Source organism: Podarcis erhardii (genome assembly GCF_964252035.2).
Source record: "Podarcis erhardii genome assembly, chromosome: 2".
Taxonomy (NCBI): domain Eukaryota; kingdom Metazoa; phylum Chordata; class Lepidosauria; order Squamata; family Lacertidae; genus Podarcis; species Podarcis erhardii.
Window position 1 is genome coordinate 42,031,840 of NC_138498.1, and position 22,106 is coordinate 42,053,945.

General features: G+C 44.8%; 1 protein-coding gene and 1 long non-coding RNA gene across 3 annotated transcripts; one reads left to right on the plus strand and one right to left on the minus strand.

Moving 5' to 3' along the window:
• Window positions 1–4,090: 4,090 nt before the first annotated feature.
• LOC309334480 lies at window positions 4,091–9,150 on the minus strand. Of its 2 annotated transcripts, XR_014153114.1 has the most exons (4): window positions 8,712–9,150; window positions 8,055–8,166; window positions 5,859–5,929; window positions 4,091–4,490 (listed from the first exon to the last, which is right to left on the minus strand). It is a non-coding gene; the product is annotated as an uncharacterized lncRNA (long non-coding RNA). The 2 variants fall into 2 exon arrangements; XR_014153115.1 differs by lacking the exon at window positions 8,712–9,150 and having other exon boundaries at window positions 8,055–8,374.
• Window positions 9,151–9,200: 50 nt separating this feature from the next.
• CCDC42 (coiled-coil domain containing 42) lies at window positions 9,201–17,986 on the plus strand. Its single transcript, XM_081851135.1, has 7 exons — window positions 9,201–9,418; window positions 11,155–11,260; window positions 11,693–11,797; window positions 13,205–13,402; window positions 14,567–14,788; window positions 16,101–16,259; window positions 17,687–17,986. Exons 1-7 carry the CDS (start codon window positions 9,342–9,344, stop codon window positions 17,777–17,779), a joined length of 960 nt encoding a protein of 319 aa, XP_081707261.1. The 5' UTR covers window positions 9,201–9,341; the 3' UTR covers window positions 17,780–17,986.
• The last annotated feature ends 4,120 nt before the right edge of the window (window positions 17,987–22,106 follow it).

Here is a 22,106-nt window from a genome sequence, read left to right on the forward strand (position 1 = left end):
TCTGACATTTTCAGACAAAAAGTGAAATGTCAAAACGATCTTCCCACGTACGCTTACGTTTAAATGACACATAGAGATGGAGAGTGAATGCAGGAAAATGCTTCACATTGCATTGAGTAAGGCTGAACTTCTAAGCTCCATCCAGCATCTTATTATTTTAGAATTCTCATCGCAATAAGATTTTGGACATGTATGAAGAATTAGAATTACCAACCTAATAAGAAAATTTTGTTTATGTATATGGAAAATGTATATCCTGCTTTCTCTATTAAAAAAAAAACCACACCACAGCAGTTTATGTAATAATCCTTAAAATGCAGAACAATAAATCTCCCATAGTTAGAGATGTAAGGTTTTCTGCAGGGCCTAGATTCTGGCGTATGTAGACTGTAACATAAAATGCAACCTGAAACATAACAGGGGGGAAATGACTTCACAGCATTTAAAGCCATTCATGTGTACAGAGCCTTAGACTGCAACCCTGTGCACATGTACTTTGGAGAAAACCCAATTAAACACACTGGGACTTACTTTGGAGTAAAGATGCACACAGTCAGGTTGCATGTTGCATGAAGGAATAGGTTGGTCATAAGATCAATGAGCTGGATCAGATTCAATAGTCAAATATTCCCTTCTCAGTTCATCAAAATTCCCATAACAAATAAATTACTACACCATCCACACGAAGTGCTTCTTTGTGTCCTCAGTCCTGCAAGGAAATGGGATTTGGGGACTGTTGGTGCCAAAGACAACTGTTGCCAAAGCCTGTTGAAGGAAGTGATGGCAGGAAGGATCAGCTTAATCAATCAAGAGATCTGTGAATCTGTGTGAGAATGTGCAGCCTCATAAGCAATGATGACACTGCAGCTATCACCATCCATAAGCTCAAAGTTGCAAACCCTCTTGTCTAAAGCAGCCTCGCAGATGAGTCACCACAAGTCACTGGGTGCCTGTCAGTGTCAGTGGGCAGACAGCATCACTATCACTGCTGTGGCTATTAAAGGGGTCCTAATTTAGCTCTTTGTAGAAGAAACACAACCCAGGTAAGCTGATACGCTTTATTAAACCAACTTGTTTGTTTAAGGCTGAACTGAGATTTGGTGTGGGTGGGTGTTCAGTGCTCTGAACTACGCTACTGTAGCAAAGCACTACCTGGTGCAAAACAGTGACTGCTATTTCATAGATCAGGTATGTACACTGTCCTGACAGTCCACATATTCCCAGGACTTTAGCCCGTTCTGGTCTCCTGCCATCACCCCAAGGATCATCAGTATGAAATATATCTCATGAGAAAATATATCTCATTTTGGAGGGGCAGAAGAAGGAGCACAGGAAGCTGATTTACCCCAAATCAATATGATCTACAGCAGCCTTCCTTGAAGGCTTCCACCAAGATGTCTCCAAGTGCCAAGGTTGCAGGAGTAGTGGCATACATTTCCAGCAGATGCTGGGTTGCTTGAGGAATTCTGTGAGGCAATCCAGACCCTGCACCAGAGAATCATAGAACTGTAGGGTTGGTTGGACCTCAAGGGTCATCCCATCCAATCCTCTCCAATGCAGGAATCAAAGCTAAAACATACTGCTGGTAATGATAGGAGCTACTCTGAGGAGATGTTGCTCAACAATGACTCTGCAGCCGGGCCTAAGGTAATCAGTTTGTTTAACTCTACCGCAGGCTCCCGATGAGGAGTTTTTCATGGTTTTGAGACTGCTTCTGCTCCTATTCAGTGGCCTCCTCCATCACCTCCTCCAGAAAATGGAAGTCCATCTTCTGCCATCAGATTTGGCGAGCCAATGTGGTCTCTGCTCACTTTGCCTAAGTAGATCAAGGCCATTAAAGGTGTCCTCCAGATGTTCTGGTCTACAACTCCTACCTTCCAAGACTGGGACTGATGAAGGTCTGGGAGAAGGCTGGTTTACACCGGTTCTATTCTGAGCTTCTACACACACACACTGCACAAGCAGCCAGCACACTGCCTGCTCCCAAACCATTTTTTAACCAAAAGAAAGAACATGAAGGAGGGAAGAGAAATAAGAATCGAGAGAGAAAGAGACAAGAAGGAAGAAAAAATAACAAAGACACTACACAAAATGTGTCTAGCTGCAAGTTTGAAGATGCCCTGGTTTATGCTGACTGGCAGGAATCTTTCCCAGCCCTACCTAGAGATACCAGGGACAGACACTGAGAGCTTCTGCCATTGCACAATGGCCCTTCCCTGAGCTAAGGCCCTTCCAAATGCTTCCAGGGACTTGCAGCCAGGCCAGATGCAGAGGTTAGGTGAACAATTCCACAATGAGCCGGAGTAACAGTGGTAGCAGTCTTTAGACCCCTGCTGCTGAATCTGTTTTCCAAACAAAGATAAACAATTACCTTCCCTCTTTTTCTTTGAATGCACCCTCCATGAGCCACTGACAACCCAATCTGTACCTATACCTGAGTGAAACCCATTGACTATAACAGAGATAAACTGATTTACACCAACAAGACCCTAGCCCCCTGCACCTGCTCCGAAGCAATTCTTCAGAAAAGTGGCTTTCCATTAGCTGACACAGTGGCTTGTCCCAGGCTCTTTTAAGTCCAGTTGATAAGTGGCACCATCAGAAGGGATACAAAGGGGTGAGCGCTGCTGTTAATGTCAGTGTCATTACAAAGGATGCTCAGCAGCAAGAATATAGTGCTGCCAGCAACTCTGCTATCTGCCACTGGAAGGAGTCTGAATGAGAACGAAGCAGGGGTAATTGTGCTCCTAAAAGCCACAAGTCTTGCAGGGTTGTGCAAAAAGCTTAAGTGCTTTATCAGAAGAAAGCAAATCACAAATGCAAACTCCTGAATATTCTGGTCCCCCCACCATACTGTAGCAGCATAACAGGCATCATTGGGTGCTCCCCTTTCATTCCTCTGTTCTTCCGATGTTGTGAGCTGAGTTGTGCTTTAATTAAAGCAATACAGGAATGTTTACCAGGAATTTTATTCTTGGCAGCAGTTTCCTCCTCTACAGCTGTGTCTTGCATATTCCTAACTCTCTGGAGAAAGGGCTATATTTCAGAATCTACATCCAGGGCAAATTCTACACTGTGTGTACACAAGAAGCTCAAAAAAGTCCCAGGTTCAATCCTCCCAGCATCTCCAGCTAGGGCTGGAAATGTCCCCTGCCTCAAATCTTGGAGGGCTGCTGCCAGTCAGTGTATGCAATACTAAACTAGATGGACCAGTGGTCTGACTTGGTAGAAGGCAGCTTTTTTGTATTCCATGCTCTTAAGATGGGGCGGAGGAGGGGAGGGATAGGATTTAACAAAGAGAGGAGAGGAAGGATGAATTGGCACATTTCTGAAGATTCCAATTAGCAGCTGGGAATCATTCATAGTTTTCAGACCAGTTCAAGAAGGAGACAGTTCAAGAAGGACACTGACAAACTGGAACGTGTCCAGAGGAGGGCAACCAAAATGGTCAAAGGCCTGGAAACGATGCCTTATGAGGAACGGCTAAGGGAGCTGGGCATGTTTAGCCTGGAGAAGAGGAGGTTAAGGGGTGATATGATAGCCATGTTCAAATATATAAAAGGATGTCACATAGAGGAGGGAGAAAGGTTGTTTTCTGCTGCTCCAGAGAAGCGGACACAGAGCAATGGCTCCAAACTACAAGAAAGAAGATTCCACCTAAACATTAGGAAGAACTTCCTGACAGTAAGAGCTGTTTGACAGTGGAATTTGCTGCCAAGGAGTGTGGTGGAGTCTCCTTCTTTGTAGGTCTTTAAGCAGAGGCTTGACAACCATATGTCAGGAGTGCTCTGATGGTGTTTCCAGCTTGGCAGGGGGTTGGACTCGATGGCCCTTGTAGTCTCTTCCAACTCTATGATTCTATGATTCTAGGATCGTTCTCTATTCCTTCATACACACCTTCTCCTGGCTGCTGCTCCCACAATAGCTGAGTTAGGCTTATACAGAGCTCAAAAATAGCAAATTTCAAGAGTAAGACCTTGAAACAGCCTCTTGCCAACAACACATCCACAACAACAACCCTGCTCAGTATTTATTGAGCAATGAATAAATAAATCTTACAAATATATTCCAGCCAAGGCAAGCATGCCTTGCAACAGCCCCACCATGTGGCATTTTGCAGATGGAACACAACTGAGGGAGAAATCGTCTTTACCTTGGGATGTTTTTTCTAGTGTAGAAAGAACCATGCTAGGGATGAACTGAGTGGTCTCCAGCCAGAGCCTGCTTGCACGAATATGTTATAAGACCTAATTGTCTACCTATGAAAATTCAGCCTCTTGAGTTTAATCTGTTTCTTTCACCTATTTTGAATGAACCACCAGACAATGCCCCAAATGGAAAGGAAGGTGTAATGTCAGGGGTGGGGAACCTGTGGCCTCCCAGATGTGCTTGGGTTCCAAATCCCATCAGCCTCATCTAGCATCACCAATAGCCAAGGAATGATGGGAGTTGCCAAATTGGCTACCCTTGACATACAGAATGGTTGCAATCTGCAAAATAAATAAATAAATAAATAAATAAAAAACCATCCTCTTTCTGGAATGGAAATGCTCTTCTAAACTGGGAGGTAGTATGGTGGTGATGCCAATAATAAACTTAGTTCAACTGCTCTATTGCTATCCACAGCCTTTTTCTTTCCTACTTTTGTGTGTTCCCTGATTTGTGTATTATATAATTATGGTAGGAACAAAGGGAGCTATTGTTTGTATTTGTTTTTATGACATGTACGGTACTTCAGTTCCCTGATTTATCTGTTTGAGTTAATATAAAATTCAGAATTATTATTAATAAAAATAGTAAACCCCACCTAGGTTACAGGGTATTTCAAAGGCATCATTTAGCACTGTACAAAATTGTATGGAATATAATGTGGAGGAAAGGGGGGAAAATATAAGCCTGCAGGGGTGAAACATTTTGGATGAAACCCAGGAGAATGTTTTGATAGGACTGCATACTTGATAAGTTGAAGGAGATAGGCGTCAAATGCCTTGGTATTCTCACCACTATTATTATTTTATTGAATTTTAATCTCTAGCAAAGGTCACAGAATCCAGCTTTTTGCCTCTCACCAGTTTGTTTGATCATAGATGCGAAAAGCCATTAAGGTTCAGTAATTAATCACAAATGGAGAAATTTGAAGCAAAAGCTGCACATGACAATGGGAAACTGTTTCGGATTTTAAGCAGCGCTCAAATTCAGAGGCTACCCTCTTCTGGTTTCAAATGGCCCTCTTAGTTACTGTCTTGTTACTGAGTGTTGGAGGGTGTGATTAGCTACAACTTGGGTGGGGACTCAGCTGGTGAGGCTTATGCATTTTGTTCCCCACATAATGGGAGCATTGGTTTTAACTGCAAAATGTGTGCACAGGTTGGAGATGAGCCGTCCCCAAACTCACCTCCTGGCAGCCCTCTCCCAGGTATGTGAGCTGGCGTCTGGCATCAGAGGCCAGTTTTGGGGTGGGAGATGGCAATGAATTGTTGAGAGTTATGCTGCAGGGAGATTCAACTCTCCTTACCCATTGCAACCTTAACATTAGGCCCTTGCTCTCAGTAGCAACAGGACAGACAGTTTAAACAGATTGGTCTGCCACTGTGATGATTGCAACAACTCAGAATGCACAATATGACACACAGTGCCTCCCAAACAAACAATTCCACTGAGTTACTGAAGTGCTTCTATTGCAACATTTAACTGCAGCATTCTTCCCCCAATTTTCTCCTGACATTCTGAACTTTTATCTCACAACAGGCTGACAATTGTCAAATGGGACAGTTCTCTGTGCACAGTTCCAATCTTTCATTTGTAGTCAACACCGATTAACCTGGAATCCTGAGACTAGAGAAAGCACACCTACTTACACACAGGTCTCTCAATTGATTCATGTACAATCAATTAAAAATAAGGCAGTTCCTTCCCACAGGCTTGCAATCTAAAATATATGACACACACACAAAAAAGGGATGGGGAGGATGCTGTTGTTATTGCTGTTGTTATTCCCCACCCATATGACGAGGTTGCCCCAGCCACTCTGGGCAGCTTCCAACATATATAAAAACATAATAAAACATGAAACATGAAAAAAAAAACTCCCCTATACAGGGCTGCCCTCAGAAGTCTTCTAAAGTTTGTATAGTTACTTATCTTCTTGGCTCAGGGGTCACATAACTCCATGCCCTCCAACATTTCTCTGAAGAAAATAGGGACGTCCTAAAGAAAAGCGGGACATTCCAGGATCAAGCGAGAAACTGAGACTGTTTCTGTAAATTCAGGACAGTCACTGGAAAATAGGGACACTTGGAGGGTCTGCTATTATGATTGTTCCATCAGCACAAACATTTCTGCTTGCGTGACAAAACGATCTCCCTTCTGCAATGTTGTGGCAGGACAACACTTAGGAGGAATAAAGATGAGACTAACCAAGAACTGCAGGATGCGTATGTGGGTGATGGAGGGGAGGTTAATTCAACAGCCGTAGAGGACTAGGTTTAAGAAAAGGGTTGTAGGCAAGCAAGCCAACCCACAGTGTCTGTTCCCTACCATGGCAGCCTCCACACTAAGGCCAGGACAGGAAACTCTCACTGCCCTTTGAAGTCACCCATGGCCTGGAGAGGGACATTCTGCTCACCCCAAGGCAAACTGTCTGGCTGACTTTCTCTTCACACAGAGTACTGGGCAGACAGAAGAATGAAGGAAGAGACAAAAGGCCCCATCAGAAAGACATGACTCAGAAATGGCATTTTCTGTATTCTAATAAGCGATGTTGTGTCAGAGAGGTAATTTATTCATGGGGTGCTGATGCAGTTGCCATGGAGAACCTAAGAAAAAGAAGCTGAGCTTTTAAAGCACACACTGTATCCAAGAGCCGAGCGCTCAGTCAGGGAGAAGATGTAAAGACACTGGGAGAGAAGGGTGAAGTACAAGACAATTAAAGCTAACCCACTGTGGCTTCCACTCCATCATGAGGTAATGCTCCAAAATCTTTCCATCACCGACTTCAGGAGAATTCAGGCTCAGCCCCAGTGTAAAGGCATTTTCTGCAGCCCACGTGAAAACATAAGGACGGCATGACTGGATCAGCCCTGGGGAATACTTATTATGATTATTTATTTTATTTGGAGCATTTGGAGCTCACTCTTTGGTCTAAAAGGCTCCCAGAGTGGCTTAAGGTAAAGGTAAAGGGACCCCTGACTATTAGGTCCAGTCATGACTCACTCTGGGGTTGTGACGCACATCTCGCTTTATTGGCTGAGGGAGCCAGCATACAGCTTCCGGGTCATGTGGCCAGCATGACTAAGCCACTTCTGGCGAACCAGAGCAGCGCACGGAAACGCCGTTTACCTTCCCACCTATTTATCTACTTGCACTTTGACGTACTTTCGAACTGCTAGGTTGGCAGGAGCAGGGACTGAGCAGCGGGAGCTCACCCTGTCACAGGGATTCGTACTGCCGACCTTCTGATCGGCAAGTCCTAGGCTCTGTGGTTTAACATGTAGTTAATTGAAACAGGTCACTGCCTACAGGCTTACAATGTTTAAGGGGGGGGGAAAGACACACAAGGGGGAAAGGACAGGGAGGGAAGAGGAAAATAAACATCAAACTCAGGCACCAATTCTTAAACAGCTGTTCTTAAAATGACCAGCTGGCACAGTTCAGGGTTAGGAGGTGCCTGATGGAGTTGGGTTTTCAACAAAGCTGATGGAATGAGCCCTGCTTCTAATCTCTTGCTATGGTAGCCTGATGGAATGGCTGATCCCACATGACAGCTGAGGGGAGAGGAAGCTGGCCTGCCACACACAGCAGAGCTGATGGAATGATCAAGACTTCCACCACAGACAGTGCCCAATCCATAATGAGTTGGGGTGAAGGATGCAAATACTACACTGGGCTGGTGCAATAACATTTGCTTAGCCAAATCTTGGGCACTCTTGTGCTGTTCATACTTCCACTGAGGGAGGGGCACATTTCTGTGGTGACAAGATCCCAGGATTTGCTGCAAAGCACCCACACAATGTTGATGGTTAGCTGGCATTTCTGCAGCATGATCAGCCACACACCTCAAGGAAGTTGGCGTAGGAGCCTTGCAGATGCATTCCACTCTCCAGGAAACCTTTTGGAGCTTCAGGGCTTGACGGAGCTTGCGAGTCCCAGTCTCAAATATTTTCGCACCTGAAGAGACCAGTTAAAGTTTCACTACTTCAAAGTTGCCACCATGGTAATCACTCTTGCTTAACTGCACAAAAGCCCAGACTTGTATGTAGTATCAACCTATCAATGTGGCTGTCACCATCAAAGTTTTCATTTTTGCCATAGCAACTGTGAGACATAAGGGTGGATGGAACTGAGCACAACAACCTCTTTGGGCCAGTGGGCATATTTTGAACTTTGAGAATACAGTGGTACCTCAGGTTACAGATGCTTCAGGTTACAGACACTTCAGGTTACAGACTCCGCTAACCCAGAAATAGTACCTCGGGTTAAGAACTTTGCTTCAGGATAGAACAGAAATTGTGCAGCAGCAGCGGGAGGCCCCATTAGCTAAAGTGGTACCTCAGGTTAAGAACAGTTTCAGGTTAAGAACGGACCTCCAGAATGAATTAAGTTCTTAACCTGAGGTACCACTGTATATTTTGCCTAGTATAATGAATTTGCATGATGTTTTCACTAATATATGCATTCCTGTACACACTTTATACCAATGTTTGCACACACACCCTGCCCCATCGCTCAGCTGGAGAACTGCATTACAAAATTTGGAGATGTGTGAATTTTAAAGGCTGTTTGTGTTTCGGTTCACATATTGTTTCAGAAAGTGGGGATAGGATAAAGTGAATCTAATTTCTTTTCAGCTCTAATCAGAACTCATGCTGTGCCACAATGTTGTTTCAAAGAGCATTATGTGTGTTTTGATTCCTTAATGCTCTCCTCCATCTAGCAGAAGAGGTTAATTTGACCATCCTTCTAAATGACAACTCCTTCCTGTTATCCTGACCACTGGCCACTAAAAGTATATGCTTGCTACTTCACACAATCTCCCTGGCCAGTTCAGTCCTTCTCCAAGGGGGAATGATGGATTGTGGCATTTACTGGTACCCTTCACACGAGAAGAGAACGATAGCTTCACATAGGACCCTACATCATTCCCAGTGCAGAACAGCCCTGTGGTTGCTAAGCAACCCTTCTGCATCTTCCGGAAGGTTCTGTGGCCCCAACTGTAACAGACTCTCTTTGCCTGATTCCTTCCCAAGGCATTAGGAGAGGTGGAAAGGGGTGTCTCTAGCTCTGCATAGAGTGTTGGGTTTAAAAGGGCTAGGGGTGCATTGCCTAGCCAGAGAGCAGGCATCATGACCACCATGGATGAAGAGGATCTGAGCGAGTATTTCCGCATACAGTATGGACAGAAGTTGCTGAAACTTCTGATGTGAGTTAAATGCCGCATCTCTTCCAGCAAGAACCTTCCTCTGGGCTCCTCTCTATTCTACCTTTTACTCTCCATGGTCGTCTTCTTTGCTCTCCCATGTTTTTGGTATCTTCTTCTTCCATTTCCCTTCTAGGTTCTCCTACTTCACCCACCCCCCACTTTTTATAAAAGGGTCCAGGGTCTTACCAGCATCCTGGTTCCAGCAACAGCTAGCCAGATGCATCTGGAAAGTCTACGTCAGGGACTGGACTGAGGAGGAATGGTGGGAGCTGTCTTCCCTCCTCTTGAACCTTCCCAAGAACAGGAGGACAGTATAGATTTAGAACAGTGGTTTGCAGAAGGCCATAGTTCAGAAGCTGCAGAGGGGAAAAGCTGGGAAATATTGGGAGAAGAACAGCAGGAAGAAGAAGCACTGGGGGAGAGACAGCTGACAGTCTCAGAGTCTTTGGAAAGCATTCCTGAGCCACCCTCTCCCAGGCCTAGGTGGGCATTGTGAGTAGTAGAACAGAAAGCTCAGAGGCAGAAAGCTCAGATCAGCTGGCACAGGGATGAGATGGAATAGGAGTGATAGAGGGGGTTGGAATTTACTCAGAGCAACACCATTACAGTCATACCTTGGGTTAAATATGCTTCAGGTTGAGCATTTTCAGGATACGCTTCGCAGCGACCCGGAAGTGACAGAACGCGTTACTTCTGGGTTTCACTGCTCACACATGTGCAGACGCTCAAAATGACATCATGCGCATGCGCAGAAGTGGCAAATCATGACCCGCAGAAACGCAGACATGGGTTGCGTTCTACTCAGGATGCAAACGGGGCTCCGGAACTGTATTTAATAAAGACTGCATTTATTTCTCTCTCTCTGTAAATACTGAATAAATTACGTGGTAAGAACTCTTCTTGTTTATCTGCTTTTTGGCTGCCACCGGGGGAGGGATTGGATTCCCTGAAGACTACCCAAACTAGACATGAAGGTAACAGCCCCCTATACTGGAAAATTGAATGAGGAGGATTTTAACTTCACCTCCTGTGCTATGGTCCTGATTGTAACATCCATCTGCTGCCATTAACTTTTTTTAAAAAAAATGTAGGAGATCCTGAACAAAAATCTCTATGTCACATGTAGTTTGATCCTTTGGATCCTTTGTAAAGCACTTTTTGTATTTTCAAATATATAGCATCTACTGGATTATCACTACTTATACACTTGTTGGCATGCTCAAATAATCCTAATTCTAATTGTTGCAGGATACTTCCCTGGATGGTGCTGTACCCCTGTTCCCAAGTGGTTCGGCAACTAATCAGACCACCCAGTACTAAAACAAGCATAGCTTCCTCTCTTCTTGGCTCCATGATTAGCTTTTCCTTTCCAACATCCTTCTTCGTCTGTCTTATGTTCCTTTCACTGCTTTCATTTCCCTTTCTTCCACTATTGCCACTAAAGTTTCATTTCCTTCCTCCAAACCCCTTTCTCTTGCTGGGTATCTAAATTGAATCCAAGCCCCATTTTCTTGTTGCTCCTTGTAGACCTTGTAGTTTGGAACCCTTGTCTGTTATCTGACTGAAACTCATCTCTGGGCTTGATCCAGGCACCTTTGGACAAACAGGATATTCTATCATTCTGCCCCTTCATCCTAAGGTGTGTGAGCTGCACAAAACCTACCTAGCTCACAGGTCCTATGACTTACAAATATCTCTGCACTCTTCATGGGAAAATTCTTTTTCTCTTTTATTAGGAAATTCCCAGTATCTGAGGAGGAGTCCCCATCTCCCTCCATTCGGCTCCTGGAGAAGAAAAAAGAAGCCAAATTGGTGCACCAGGCCATGGAGGCACAAAAGGAGGTGAGGAGACACCCTGCTTTACCGCGTCTGTATCCCTGATGACCAGCTCTACCTTCATTTGTCACCAGCCACTTCAAAACCACAGAACTACATGGCTTATTGGCAGCAAATTGCACATGTTTCCCCTATTTGCTATCAAAACACCTTCTGATCCATCTGGCCAGGATGCTAATTTCTTTGAAGTTTTGGGCTCTCTGTAACTTGAGAGAAAAGAAGGAGGCAACACAGTCTTCCAACACCTAACAGAACAAGAAGACTACTGCAGCCTTCCCTGACCAGGTGTCCTCCAAATATTTTGGATTTTAGCTTCCATCAGCATTAGAATGGTTAATAGGGACAGTGTGAGCTGTAGTCCAAAATATCTCAAAGGCACCAGTCTGAGCTACTGGAATCAGATGTCCTACTGGTCTCTTCCCTCTGTGAACCTTTCAGGCATTCAAGACAAGGATGGAAGCCCTGAACAATCGTTGGGAGGAACTTGGTTCTAAGGAGATTCAGTTGAAAGCATATATTCGGAAATTTGAGCAATTCATACAGGTATTTGCTTTTTGCAATTCTCTGGCTCTTACGTTATAAGACCTCCACCCTATTTAAGCACAGCACAGGCCTGATTGTGATATGCCTGGAGCTACACATATGTACACAGGCTAGTTGGTCTCCACCCAATAGTAGAATCATAGAATTGTAGAGCTTGAAGGGACCACAAGAGTCATCTGGTCCAACTTCCTGCAATGCAGGAATCTTTTGCCTAACGTGGGACTCAAACCCATGACCTTGAGATTAAGAGTCTCATGCCCAACCAATTGAGCTATCCTAACTGAAACTATCCCAGTTTAACTTAGGTGGAGTGATAGGGGGTCTCTGCTCCTAGGGCATAACCTGGGCAAGGACATAAAATATTTAAGATTCATTTAATGCAATCACCAGCTATTTAAATCACATTGTGTTTTATTTTCAACATCGAATTAGTGAGCTTGTCTTCCAGATGTAGAGGACAGTCTAGATATCAGCTTGTGAAGAGAAGTTGGAGGAAGACTGGGAGAAATTTAAGATGTATTTACAAAAACATTGTAATTTGGTTGAATGTTAAGAAGGATGCTAGATTATAAAAAACTGGTCACCACTAAACTAGATTTAAATTTGATGATAAGTGAGACTAAAGAAAATATAAAACTTTTTGGAAGAAGCGCTAGATTATATGTGTGAGTGGACATGAGATTGTAAACAAGTTGATAATTTGTCTGGAAAAATTTTTTTTAACGATGTAAATGGGAGCGGGAGGCGTGAGGGAGCCCAAAGAAGTGATGAAATTGTTGTGAAAGAAGTAAGATTGTTTATTATGTTTTATATTTAAAAACCTTAATAAATATTTATAAAAAAAAAAAAATAGATATCAGCTTGTGGAAGATTACCAGAGACTCAATAAATTCAGCAGGCTATGCAAAGTGCCATAGCTGAGGCTTCTGCAGGCTAAGCCAAGCAAACCATATTCAGGCATTGACTACTGCTAGCAGTGGAGAAGATCAAGCCACATTGGCTCCATCAGCCAGCTACATGTTTGCACACCAGATGCTGAGTAGACTCATGCCAAGAATTTCAGCAGTGGTACTTTTAAAGCAGTACCTCCATTTCCTAGCTCAACTCAGTGCTGGTTCAGATGGAGACATGGTGTCAGGAGAGATCATAGCTCAGTGGTAGGGCACACGGTTTGTGTGCATGAGGTCTCATGTTCAATCCCAGCCTTGGGCAAAGAAATGGCTAGTTAGGTATAACACTGCCTCTGCCTCCAGAAAAGTAGTAGAAGGCATTACTGGGCGATGGGCAAATATCCTGACAGGGTACAGGGAAACTTCCTATGCACTTCTGACAGCCTTATAGACTTTGACTCTTGTCTTGATTCCTTTTCAATGGTATGTGGGGTGGGGTCCAACATGGGTCCATTAGGAGAACGACCAGAAACGGATCAGAGCCCTGAAGAAAGCCAACAAGGAGCGGGAACTAAAGAAGCAGCGAGTGAAAGAGCTGGCCAAGGCCAAGATAGAGATGGCAGCTCTGAAGCAGCAGCACCAGAAGCTCTACAACAAGCTACAGCAATACTCCATCTTCAACAAATACCTGGAGAAAGTGGTTGAGGTCTCCGAGGTACGTATGGTTGCTAAGAAGAGAGGCAAAGTCTGAGGGTGGATTTCAAGAACAGATGTCCAGTTCTTTGGTCTGTAGCCTGTGTGCAGAACCAGAGAAGCAGGCGGGGGGACAAAGGACCAACACTTGAGGTGGGGAGTGGGAGAAACCTCAGCTACCTTATTGTGGTTCTGTCTGTGCCACCAGAAATCTGCAGATCAGATTTAAGTAAAGGTAAAGGTACCCCTGACATTAGGTCCAGTAGCAGACGACTCTGAGGTTGCAGTACTCATTTTGCTCTATAGGCCGAGGAGCCGGCGTTTGTCTGCAGACAGCTTCCGGGTCATGTGGCCAGCATGACTAAGCTGCTTCTGGCGAAACCAGAGCAGTGCACGGAAATGCCGTTTACCTTCCCGCTGGAGCGGTACCTATTAATCTGCTTGCACTTGATGTGCTTTCGAACTGCTAGGTTGGCAGGAACAGGGACCGAGCAACGGGAGCTCACCCCATCGCGGGGATTTGAACCTCCAACCTTCTGATTAGCAAGCCCTAGGCTCTGTGGTTTAGCCCGTGCTTTTTTCTATTAAAAAAAAAGTTTATGGTTATTATCATTTTCCTGCTCATATAGAAATACTGCCCCTCAATGAGGCCAAACTTAGATTCACAAAATGTTTAGAGGTATTTGTACCCCTGCATCCCCCCAGAAAAAAAGCACTGGGTTTAGCGCTGGCTCTACAGTTGATGCTAAACCAAGTTCTAGAATCTGAAGTTTCTACAGTTGATGCTAAACTAAGTTCTAGAACCTGAAGTTTAGAACAACTGGGTCATTGGTGCAACTGCTATTCAAGCATCTTACACAGTTTCATGAACAATGGTGGTGACTTTGTATCTTGAGCATTTGTCCCCCCATTTGCTGTCTTTAAGCTGTAGTTCTGGACAGTGCAGTACAGCCTTGTTCAAATACCCATTGTATAATAATAGCTGGCTTCCTAAGCCAGTATATTGGCTGGCTGTGCTATGGTGTCTGTAGCCAGGTCTGTAGCCATCTGTTCCTGCATATCCAAGGATCTGTCATGGGGCGGAGACGATGTGATCCTTGAGGGGCTACTATTTGGCATTGACTATTGGCTAAGGGAAGATTGGTATCTCAGGGTTCAGGACAGTAATGCAAGGCATTCCCTGTAGTTTGAGGAGATCCGGGAGGTCATCGGTCGCTACAAGACCCTCGTAGGAATGCACCGGGACCTTGTGCAGTCGGCACAGGAGGGGATGGAGATGATTGAGCAAGCTAAAGTCCGCCTGGCGCGCTACAAGGAGGAAAAAGATGATGAGATGCTGCAGCACAACAATGAGCTAGCCCGCCTACAGCTGCGTTTCGACCATGCCCGCAGCGATGTCATCGTCTGGGTAAGGAGTAGGGGTGGGGAAATGTATTCCTTTGCATGGAGGGCTTTGACCCCGTAATATGATGACAAGCCTGAAACCAGTCTGGACGGATCAGAATCTTTGTCTCTTCTTGAACTACCGGTATCTGCATATCCTAACAGGCTTACTCTCATCCCAGACCTCGGTGTAATCATAACTTAAAATCTGCTGCCATGAACCCATACCCTTGACTATCTGCAGACAAACCCTGGCTCAGTGAACACTTAAGCCAGAGAGGATGGCAAGAATGGCCAGCAATCCACTGGACATCACTGGGAGCCATTTACCTATTCGGCAGTGGGCAGGGCATTTTGGCTAGCACAGCACTGTATCACTTGAAATCAGGGATAGGGAATCTGAGGCCTGGAGCCAAAATCCGCTCACAGAGCTACAGTTCTCTAAGTGGTTTAATAGTCAATCCCTTGTCCTGGGGAACTTTGGGGACTGTGAGTGGAACAGGGGTCTCCTAACACCTCTCAGCAACTATAACAAACTACAGTTCCCTTGATTCTTTTAGGAAGCCATGATTGTTTAAAGTGGCGTGATACTGCTTTCAAAACATAGTGCAAATGGGGCTGCAGTATTCAGAGAATCATAGCATTGGAAGGGACCCTGAGGATCATCTAGTCCAAACCCCACCCCACCCCTGAATGCAGGAATATGCAGCAGTCCCTTACCAGGATTGAACCTGCAAACTTGGCATCATCAACACCACACTCTATTAGCTGGGCTATTAGGGAGTTTCAGGAGCCATTCCAGACCACCATATGTGTTCTTTATCAGGAAGAAATGACAGAAGGAGGGAGCTACTTCATTTTTAAACCTCGTTAGTGGTAGCCAGAGAACGTTTACCATCATCTTTGGCAATGGTGAATATCTTACAGTTTAGGGGGGGCGGGGAGAAAGATGCTGGGCTTGTGTTTGAACGACTAACTACAGCAGGACAAGGCAGGATGATGCCATGAACCCTAACTGGGGCTGCCCATTTCTGCCTAGTAACAAACTTCTTAGCATTTGAACCAACATTCCATGGGGGGGGGGAGGCAGACAGGCAGACAATAACACAGAACATTTTGCTGAAAAGGCTTTGTATGTGGCAGATCAGATTGCACAATGGAAATGCAAAACATAAGAGAGGCATCTTAGGCTGGTTGCTATGCAAGTTGTGTTGAGCCCCGTCTCCCCCCCCCCCCATCACCCCCAAATGAAGTTTGGGGCACTTTTAACATGGAAGTAGCAGCATACTAGTCACGTCCATCAAACCTCATTTTCTATGTCTCTGCCTTCTCCGCAGGAGTCGCGTTGGGCCCATATCCAGAACACGGCCGCGAAGAAAACATTGATGCTGGGTACCATCAAGATGGCCACTTTGAATCTCTTCCAGAGTGTAGCCAAGCAGATGAAGGAGGCTTTAATGGTGCCCGTGGAGGACACACACAAGCAGCTGGATATGGTACATGTGTCTTGAGTTCTCCACCTCTCCTCTCCAGGGTCTGGCAGTACTTTTAAGTCTATACCCGAAGGTCTCAGGGCGGTTCACAGAACAAAATCAAAATACAAAACCACAAAATACACATGGGATTGAGTGCCCTGAGGGGGTGCCTCTTGTGTTTCTGCCACCTGAGATGGTTGCTTCACCCTACCTCGTGAGTGGGCCAGCTCTGTTGCAAGCTGAGCATAAAGTCTTCAGTCCTTCATTGTTTGAGGCCCATCAAGCCATGTTGTGGCAAGGAGATACAATTGGGAGGGCTTATATCTGGTTCGTCCAGAATGTATCTGGAAATGAAACACAGTGAGCTTGGACCTGTGGTGAATTGATGGCTCTTGTGCTACAGCATGTTCCCTCTCCAGTGTAGTTTGGCCGTGGCTTCCCCACCACCAGCCCCGTAGTCCATAGTTCTACCAAGAGTTCTATCCTCCAGACCAGCAGCCCCAATTAAATCCCAAAGTAGCCTTCTTTTCTTTTAAAAGAAGAGGAAGTAAAATTGGTTACGGTTCAGTGGGCGAAGGACATTAGGTACAATATACAGATGACAGAATGGGAAAATTTATGGAGAAATGAACTGAAATTTATGGTTTTACTATAAAGGAAAACTTTATGAAGATGCTATACAGATGGTACATCACACCCAGCAAATTGGCTAAAATGTACAAAACCAAGTCAAATTTATGCTGGAGGTGTAGAAAACTAGAGGGGACAATGTACTATATGTGGTGGGGTTGTAAAAAAATAAAGAGCTTTTGGGAACTTAAATACAATGAACTAAAAAAATTGTTCAAAATAACGTTTATCAAAAAACCTGAAGCCTTCCTCTTAGGCATTATGGCATCAGACATTCTGAGAAAGAAAAGGAGGATTTTTATGTACACAACAACTGCAGTGAGAATGCTGATAGCCAAGGGGCGGAAAGAGATAAAATTCCAACAAAAGAAGAGTGGCAGGTTAAACTGTTTGAATATATGGAATTAGCAAATATGACAGAGAAGATCAACTATCCATCGACCCAAAAGTTCAAAAAAGAATGGGAGATTTATAGACAATATTTAAAAGAACATTGTCCCCACATTAAAACTTTAGATTTAATACAGGTTGAGTTTATTGAAAAATAGAGGCAAGTAATAAGTAAACAAAGAACCCACACTAAGGAGGGTGAAAGTTGGTGGCTGAAATATTTTTTGTGTTTCCATGTTCTATTGTTCTTTTTTCTTTTTATTTGTGAGTTATGTTTTGTGGGTTTTGTGTGTGTCATTTATAAACCAATAAAGACTGAAATAATAAAAATAATAAAAATCCCAAAGTAGCCCCCAGTTCCAGCCTATGCTGTTGTGATGGCTCCCTTTTGCTTGTATTAATCAGATGTTCATCCTCTTTGTTCTCAGATCCAGCAGTTTATCCAAGACCTGTCTGACATCTGGTCAGAGGTGAAGAAGAAAGAGCAAAACAGATCGCTAACAGGAATGAACAAGGAGTGACCCACGAGGTGTCAGAAAAAGAGTATAATGTTCCCCACTTTTCTCTTCTCTCAGAGAACCCCCTCAGCTGTACTTTGCTTGTCCTTTGGAATGGTTGATGCCCCACGACTGCATTTTAATCAATATCCTTCCCACCCTTTACTTTCCCTTCACTGGAAACAAAACATAGTCTGTATGGTATATAAAGAGAATATTTTAGTTAGTGGAGCCTTGGCTTCTCATCTGCCTTTGTTTCCACGTGGATAAAATGAGTCCTGTGCCATAGACCCACCGTTAGCAGCCTGTCGATGAGTTGTTTGGACCTGGGTGGCCTGCCAAACATGTGCTCTTTGCGGGAAGTATTCTACAATCCCAATGCATTTGTGGTGGATTTATACTGACCTGCCCACACATCACTCCTCTTGATGAGTTGATTTTTGCCAAAGCTATTGCCTTACTGGCATCAGGGTTTGAACAGATGCACAATAGCACAACGAGAGCAAGACCAGCCCCTGCCCTCCAAATATTTGTACAGGGTTTCAGCAGGAAGTCACAGGACACACACTGATTGGAAGCAAAGCAGAATGCCCACCCCGAAACCTTTTCAGGCACAAACAGTGTTGAAGGTAAAAAGGTAAAGGGACCCCTGACTATTAGGTCCAGTCGTGACCGACTCTGGGGTTGCGGCGCTCATCTCGCTTTATTGGCTGAGGGAGCCAGCATACAGCTTCTGGGTCATGTGGCTAGCATGACTAAGCCGCTTCTGGCGAACCAGAGCAGCACACGGAAACGCCATTTACCTTCCCGCCAGAGTGGTACCTATTTATCTATTTGCACTTTGACGTGCTTTCGAACTGCTAGGTTGGCAGGAGCAGGGACTGAGCAACGGGAGCTCACCCCATTGCAGGGATTCGAACCACCGACCTTCTGATTGGCAAGTCCTAGGCTCTGTGGTTTAACCCATCGTGCAAAACTGCCCCACCCTGATACTACCATATGCACAAATCAGCATCATGATTACACAGCACCAATGAAAGGAGATGAACTAGGCAGGCATCACTCCCAGGAGAGAAAAGTGACTCTGGTGTGCTGCAGGCCCCACGGTAAGTGCCGCCCCCACGGTGTGGTGCCCAGTGTGCCCTGCCCCTCCTCCCAGCCACTCCTCTGGACAACAAAGCCCAACTTCCTAAACGTGATAAGGATAAGGAATGCCAAGCACGGTGCTTTTATTGCATCTAGATATGAACTTCACGAATAAACTCCTTGGCCAGCAGCAGTGGAGAATAAAATGATCACTGGAGCCAGGAGCTCTTTATAGCGCTGGGGTGGCTGTCGCTCCTCCCTGGGAAGCAGAGCTACTGCGGCTTGCTGAGGAGCGCTCTGAGTACAGCTATCTGTGCTGCGACAGGCAGCTGATGGTTGCACAGGAACAGACAGCCAAGTGCAGAGCTGCCACGCTCGCCTCCCTGTCGCTAGAATGACAATTAGCATTCCGCACTCGGGAGTCTTCCATTCAGCAAAAAGCGCGACGGTGATTAGAGCGAGAGCAGCGCGGATCCCGGAAGCTCATCCCGTCCATTCAGCAGGCGGCAGCAAAGGAGCTGAGCCTCAGACAGCAGCCATTGCCGAGAGTGCCCCGGTGCTGGCGTCATCGCTTGGCTCTGCAGTGCAGTCAGGTGGAGCTGATGACGCAAATGCAACCGGGATGAGTTGGGAGCGGGGGAAATGTCTCGTCTTGGGAGGCCACGATGACTCATCCTGCCAGGGGATTGAGGTGCCTCCACACACTTTGCAGCATGTTCAGGGCCTGGGGGGGGGGGCGGGAACCCAATGGGTTCTGACCCTGGAACCCGAAGGAGCTGATAGAAGAAGGGGGATCTCGGAGAAAAATGGATTAATAACTCCCACTCCTACGGAGTTCTAAAAGTGCGGAGTGGCATGTTCACTTACCGGAGAGGATTTGGGCTTCTCAACAGACATTAGGTCTGAGCATCAGTAGGGACACAGGTCAGCGCCACTGATCACCTGCTTTTCATGCACTAAATGAAGCAGCTTCCTATTTTCTTAACATCCTATGTTACCAGCATTATAACATCACCTCCCCAGACATTTTGTTTCTCAGCATCCAGCTAATATTGAACCCCTTTGGGTGACAATTCCTTTGGGCATGCCAACATTATAAACTGACCTTCTATCTTATACTAGCTGCACTGTCACAGCTTCCTCAAAGGAATCATGGGAATTGTAGCTTGTTGGTGGTGCCGAGGTTTCCGTCTGACAGCACACATGCACACAGACTTTTCATAGAACTGCCCTTTCCCAGGGAATGGCTGTTGAAAAAGCTGAAGTGTGGAGTGTATAGATAAACCCCAAATCACTTTTGTGATAGTTGGCTCAGCAGGGATAACGAAAGTCAAAAGGACAGCAAAAATGCAGCTCCACGTTTGCATGTTGGAAGTTGGACAACTTGACTTCCTAAAACCACTGCTTTCGCCCTTACAAATCTGAGATCCAAAGGAGATCTGACTTGATATGGCTTCCATTCAGTTTCCAAATGAAAGGCTTTGTCAAGACAGTTTGAACTAAAAGGACAGACAACATTGCCCCTCTCTCAAAGGCAGCCTGGCAGAGGGTGTGACCTGCTACAGCACACTTGTACACGACTTAAGCATGCTTCTAAACTGGAGCAAACAAGATTTCATTGCAACAACTGATACAATTAACTGCATAAAGGCTGAAAATAGGACAAGTTATGAGTTTTCATTTAATTGTGGTGCAACATGAACTGTTAAGAAAATGAGGAAATTAGTCAGTCGTCATTGATTAATGTCCTGCAGTGGTGATGGCAACACAGCGTAACATGAATTAGGGCTGGATCCTTCCTTCATGTAAATCTAGCGCAATTCTGCTGTAAATCATTGGCTTCATCTTAAACAGAGAAAGGCTCGTTCACGCTAGATGAGAATCTCTCTGTTGGGAACCAATGAGAGAGGCATAGCTATTGGTTTAGACAGAGTGTATCATACATCATCAGCTTGAATGAAATAAGTGGTCTTTTCCAGCTAAAGATGCTAACACCAGGATCACGCAGTGAACTTGAAAGCCATTGCAAAGCGATTAATAATGTCAGTATCACAACCAGTTGTGAGCCAAAAATCTAACAACTTAAGTGTCTTTAAGGGGTGAATTTGTTCGATCTGATGGACATAGAGAATACTTGGTTTGCTCTTTAGAGATACTAAAACTGTTCAGTTAACAGCATGAGAGCAAGGTTTGGGTTCAGTTAATGAAGCTCATGGAAAGTCATGTTGAGACTTGAAATTTGTTAAGCACCAGCAACAATTGCTAACAATTTATGCTAAAATGAAATGTGCCAAGGAATATTTATAGCATATGTACCTCCCAGAAAGTGTACACTCAGGTTGGTGCATGAGAAATATCTTCAGTGGAAATAATTAGAATCCCATGAGGATAGATTATATAGTAAAAACACTGGGCATTACCCAGTGAGCAGAGGGAGCAATCAGGGCAATTGGGCAGCCAAAGTTAAGTGGGTGAGGGCTTGCCCACTGCCTGGATGGGAGAATGCTAGAAGCCCCATGTAGGACACTCTGAGGGCCTTTCAAAGGATGAACTGGGTATAAGTAAAATGGGTTTTAAAGAAAGCAATATCAAAGTGTACAGAACAGCAAAGGTCCACATTGAAATGCCATAATGCCCACTACATGCAATGTGCTTTCAGATGGTGATGGACCTGAAAACTAAGGATGGGGAGGATTTCAGTTCAAGTCACATTTTAATATAAATCTACTTAATTCGCACTTCCTGAAACAGCATGTGAACCGATCTGCAGCTGTCCTTCAAAATTCACACTTGCCTGATTTTTTCAATGCAGTTGTCCCACCAAAGAAAGTGTACTAAAATGTGTATATTCTGGAAGAGTGTGCATAAAAAAAGCACACAATAATGCATTATATAGGGAAAACATATGTGCAAAATAGGCAACACTGCAAACCTAAATGTGCTTGTTAAGAGAAACATGTGCTTAAATGCTGACAAACTTCCACAAGGACTTTAAAAAATAAACCAATGAGGAAATGCAATGAACCAGATTTAAAATTGGAAAAATGAGAAACAGAAAGAAATAGAAACAGACAAATTTGCCCATCCGTACCCAACTTTCCCAAGCAAAGAGCCGTATTCTCATGTGGGTAACCTGGGCCATGCTTGCTTGGGGCTGATGGGAGTTGTAACTCAGCAGCATCTGAAGGGTCAAAGGTCCTCACATCTGCTCTATAAGTGCTGCTGTACTACCTTCTCACCTGTACAGGAGGATTGGTCCAACCAT

Coding starts and splice junctions, on each gene's coding strand:
- CCDC42 (XM_081851135.1), top strand. CDS start 9,342: ATGACCACCATGGATGAAGAGGATCTGAGCGAGTATTTCCGCATACAG. Junction 11,798..13,204: donor AATTTGAGCAATTCATACAG/GTATTTGCTTTT, acceptor TGGGTCCATTAG/GAGAACGACCAGAAACGGAT. Junction 16,260..17,686: donor CACACAAGCAGCTGGATATG/GTACATGTGTCT, acceptor CTTTGTTCTCAG/ATCCAGCAGTTTATCCAAGA.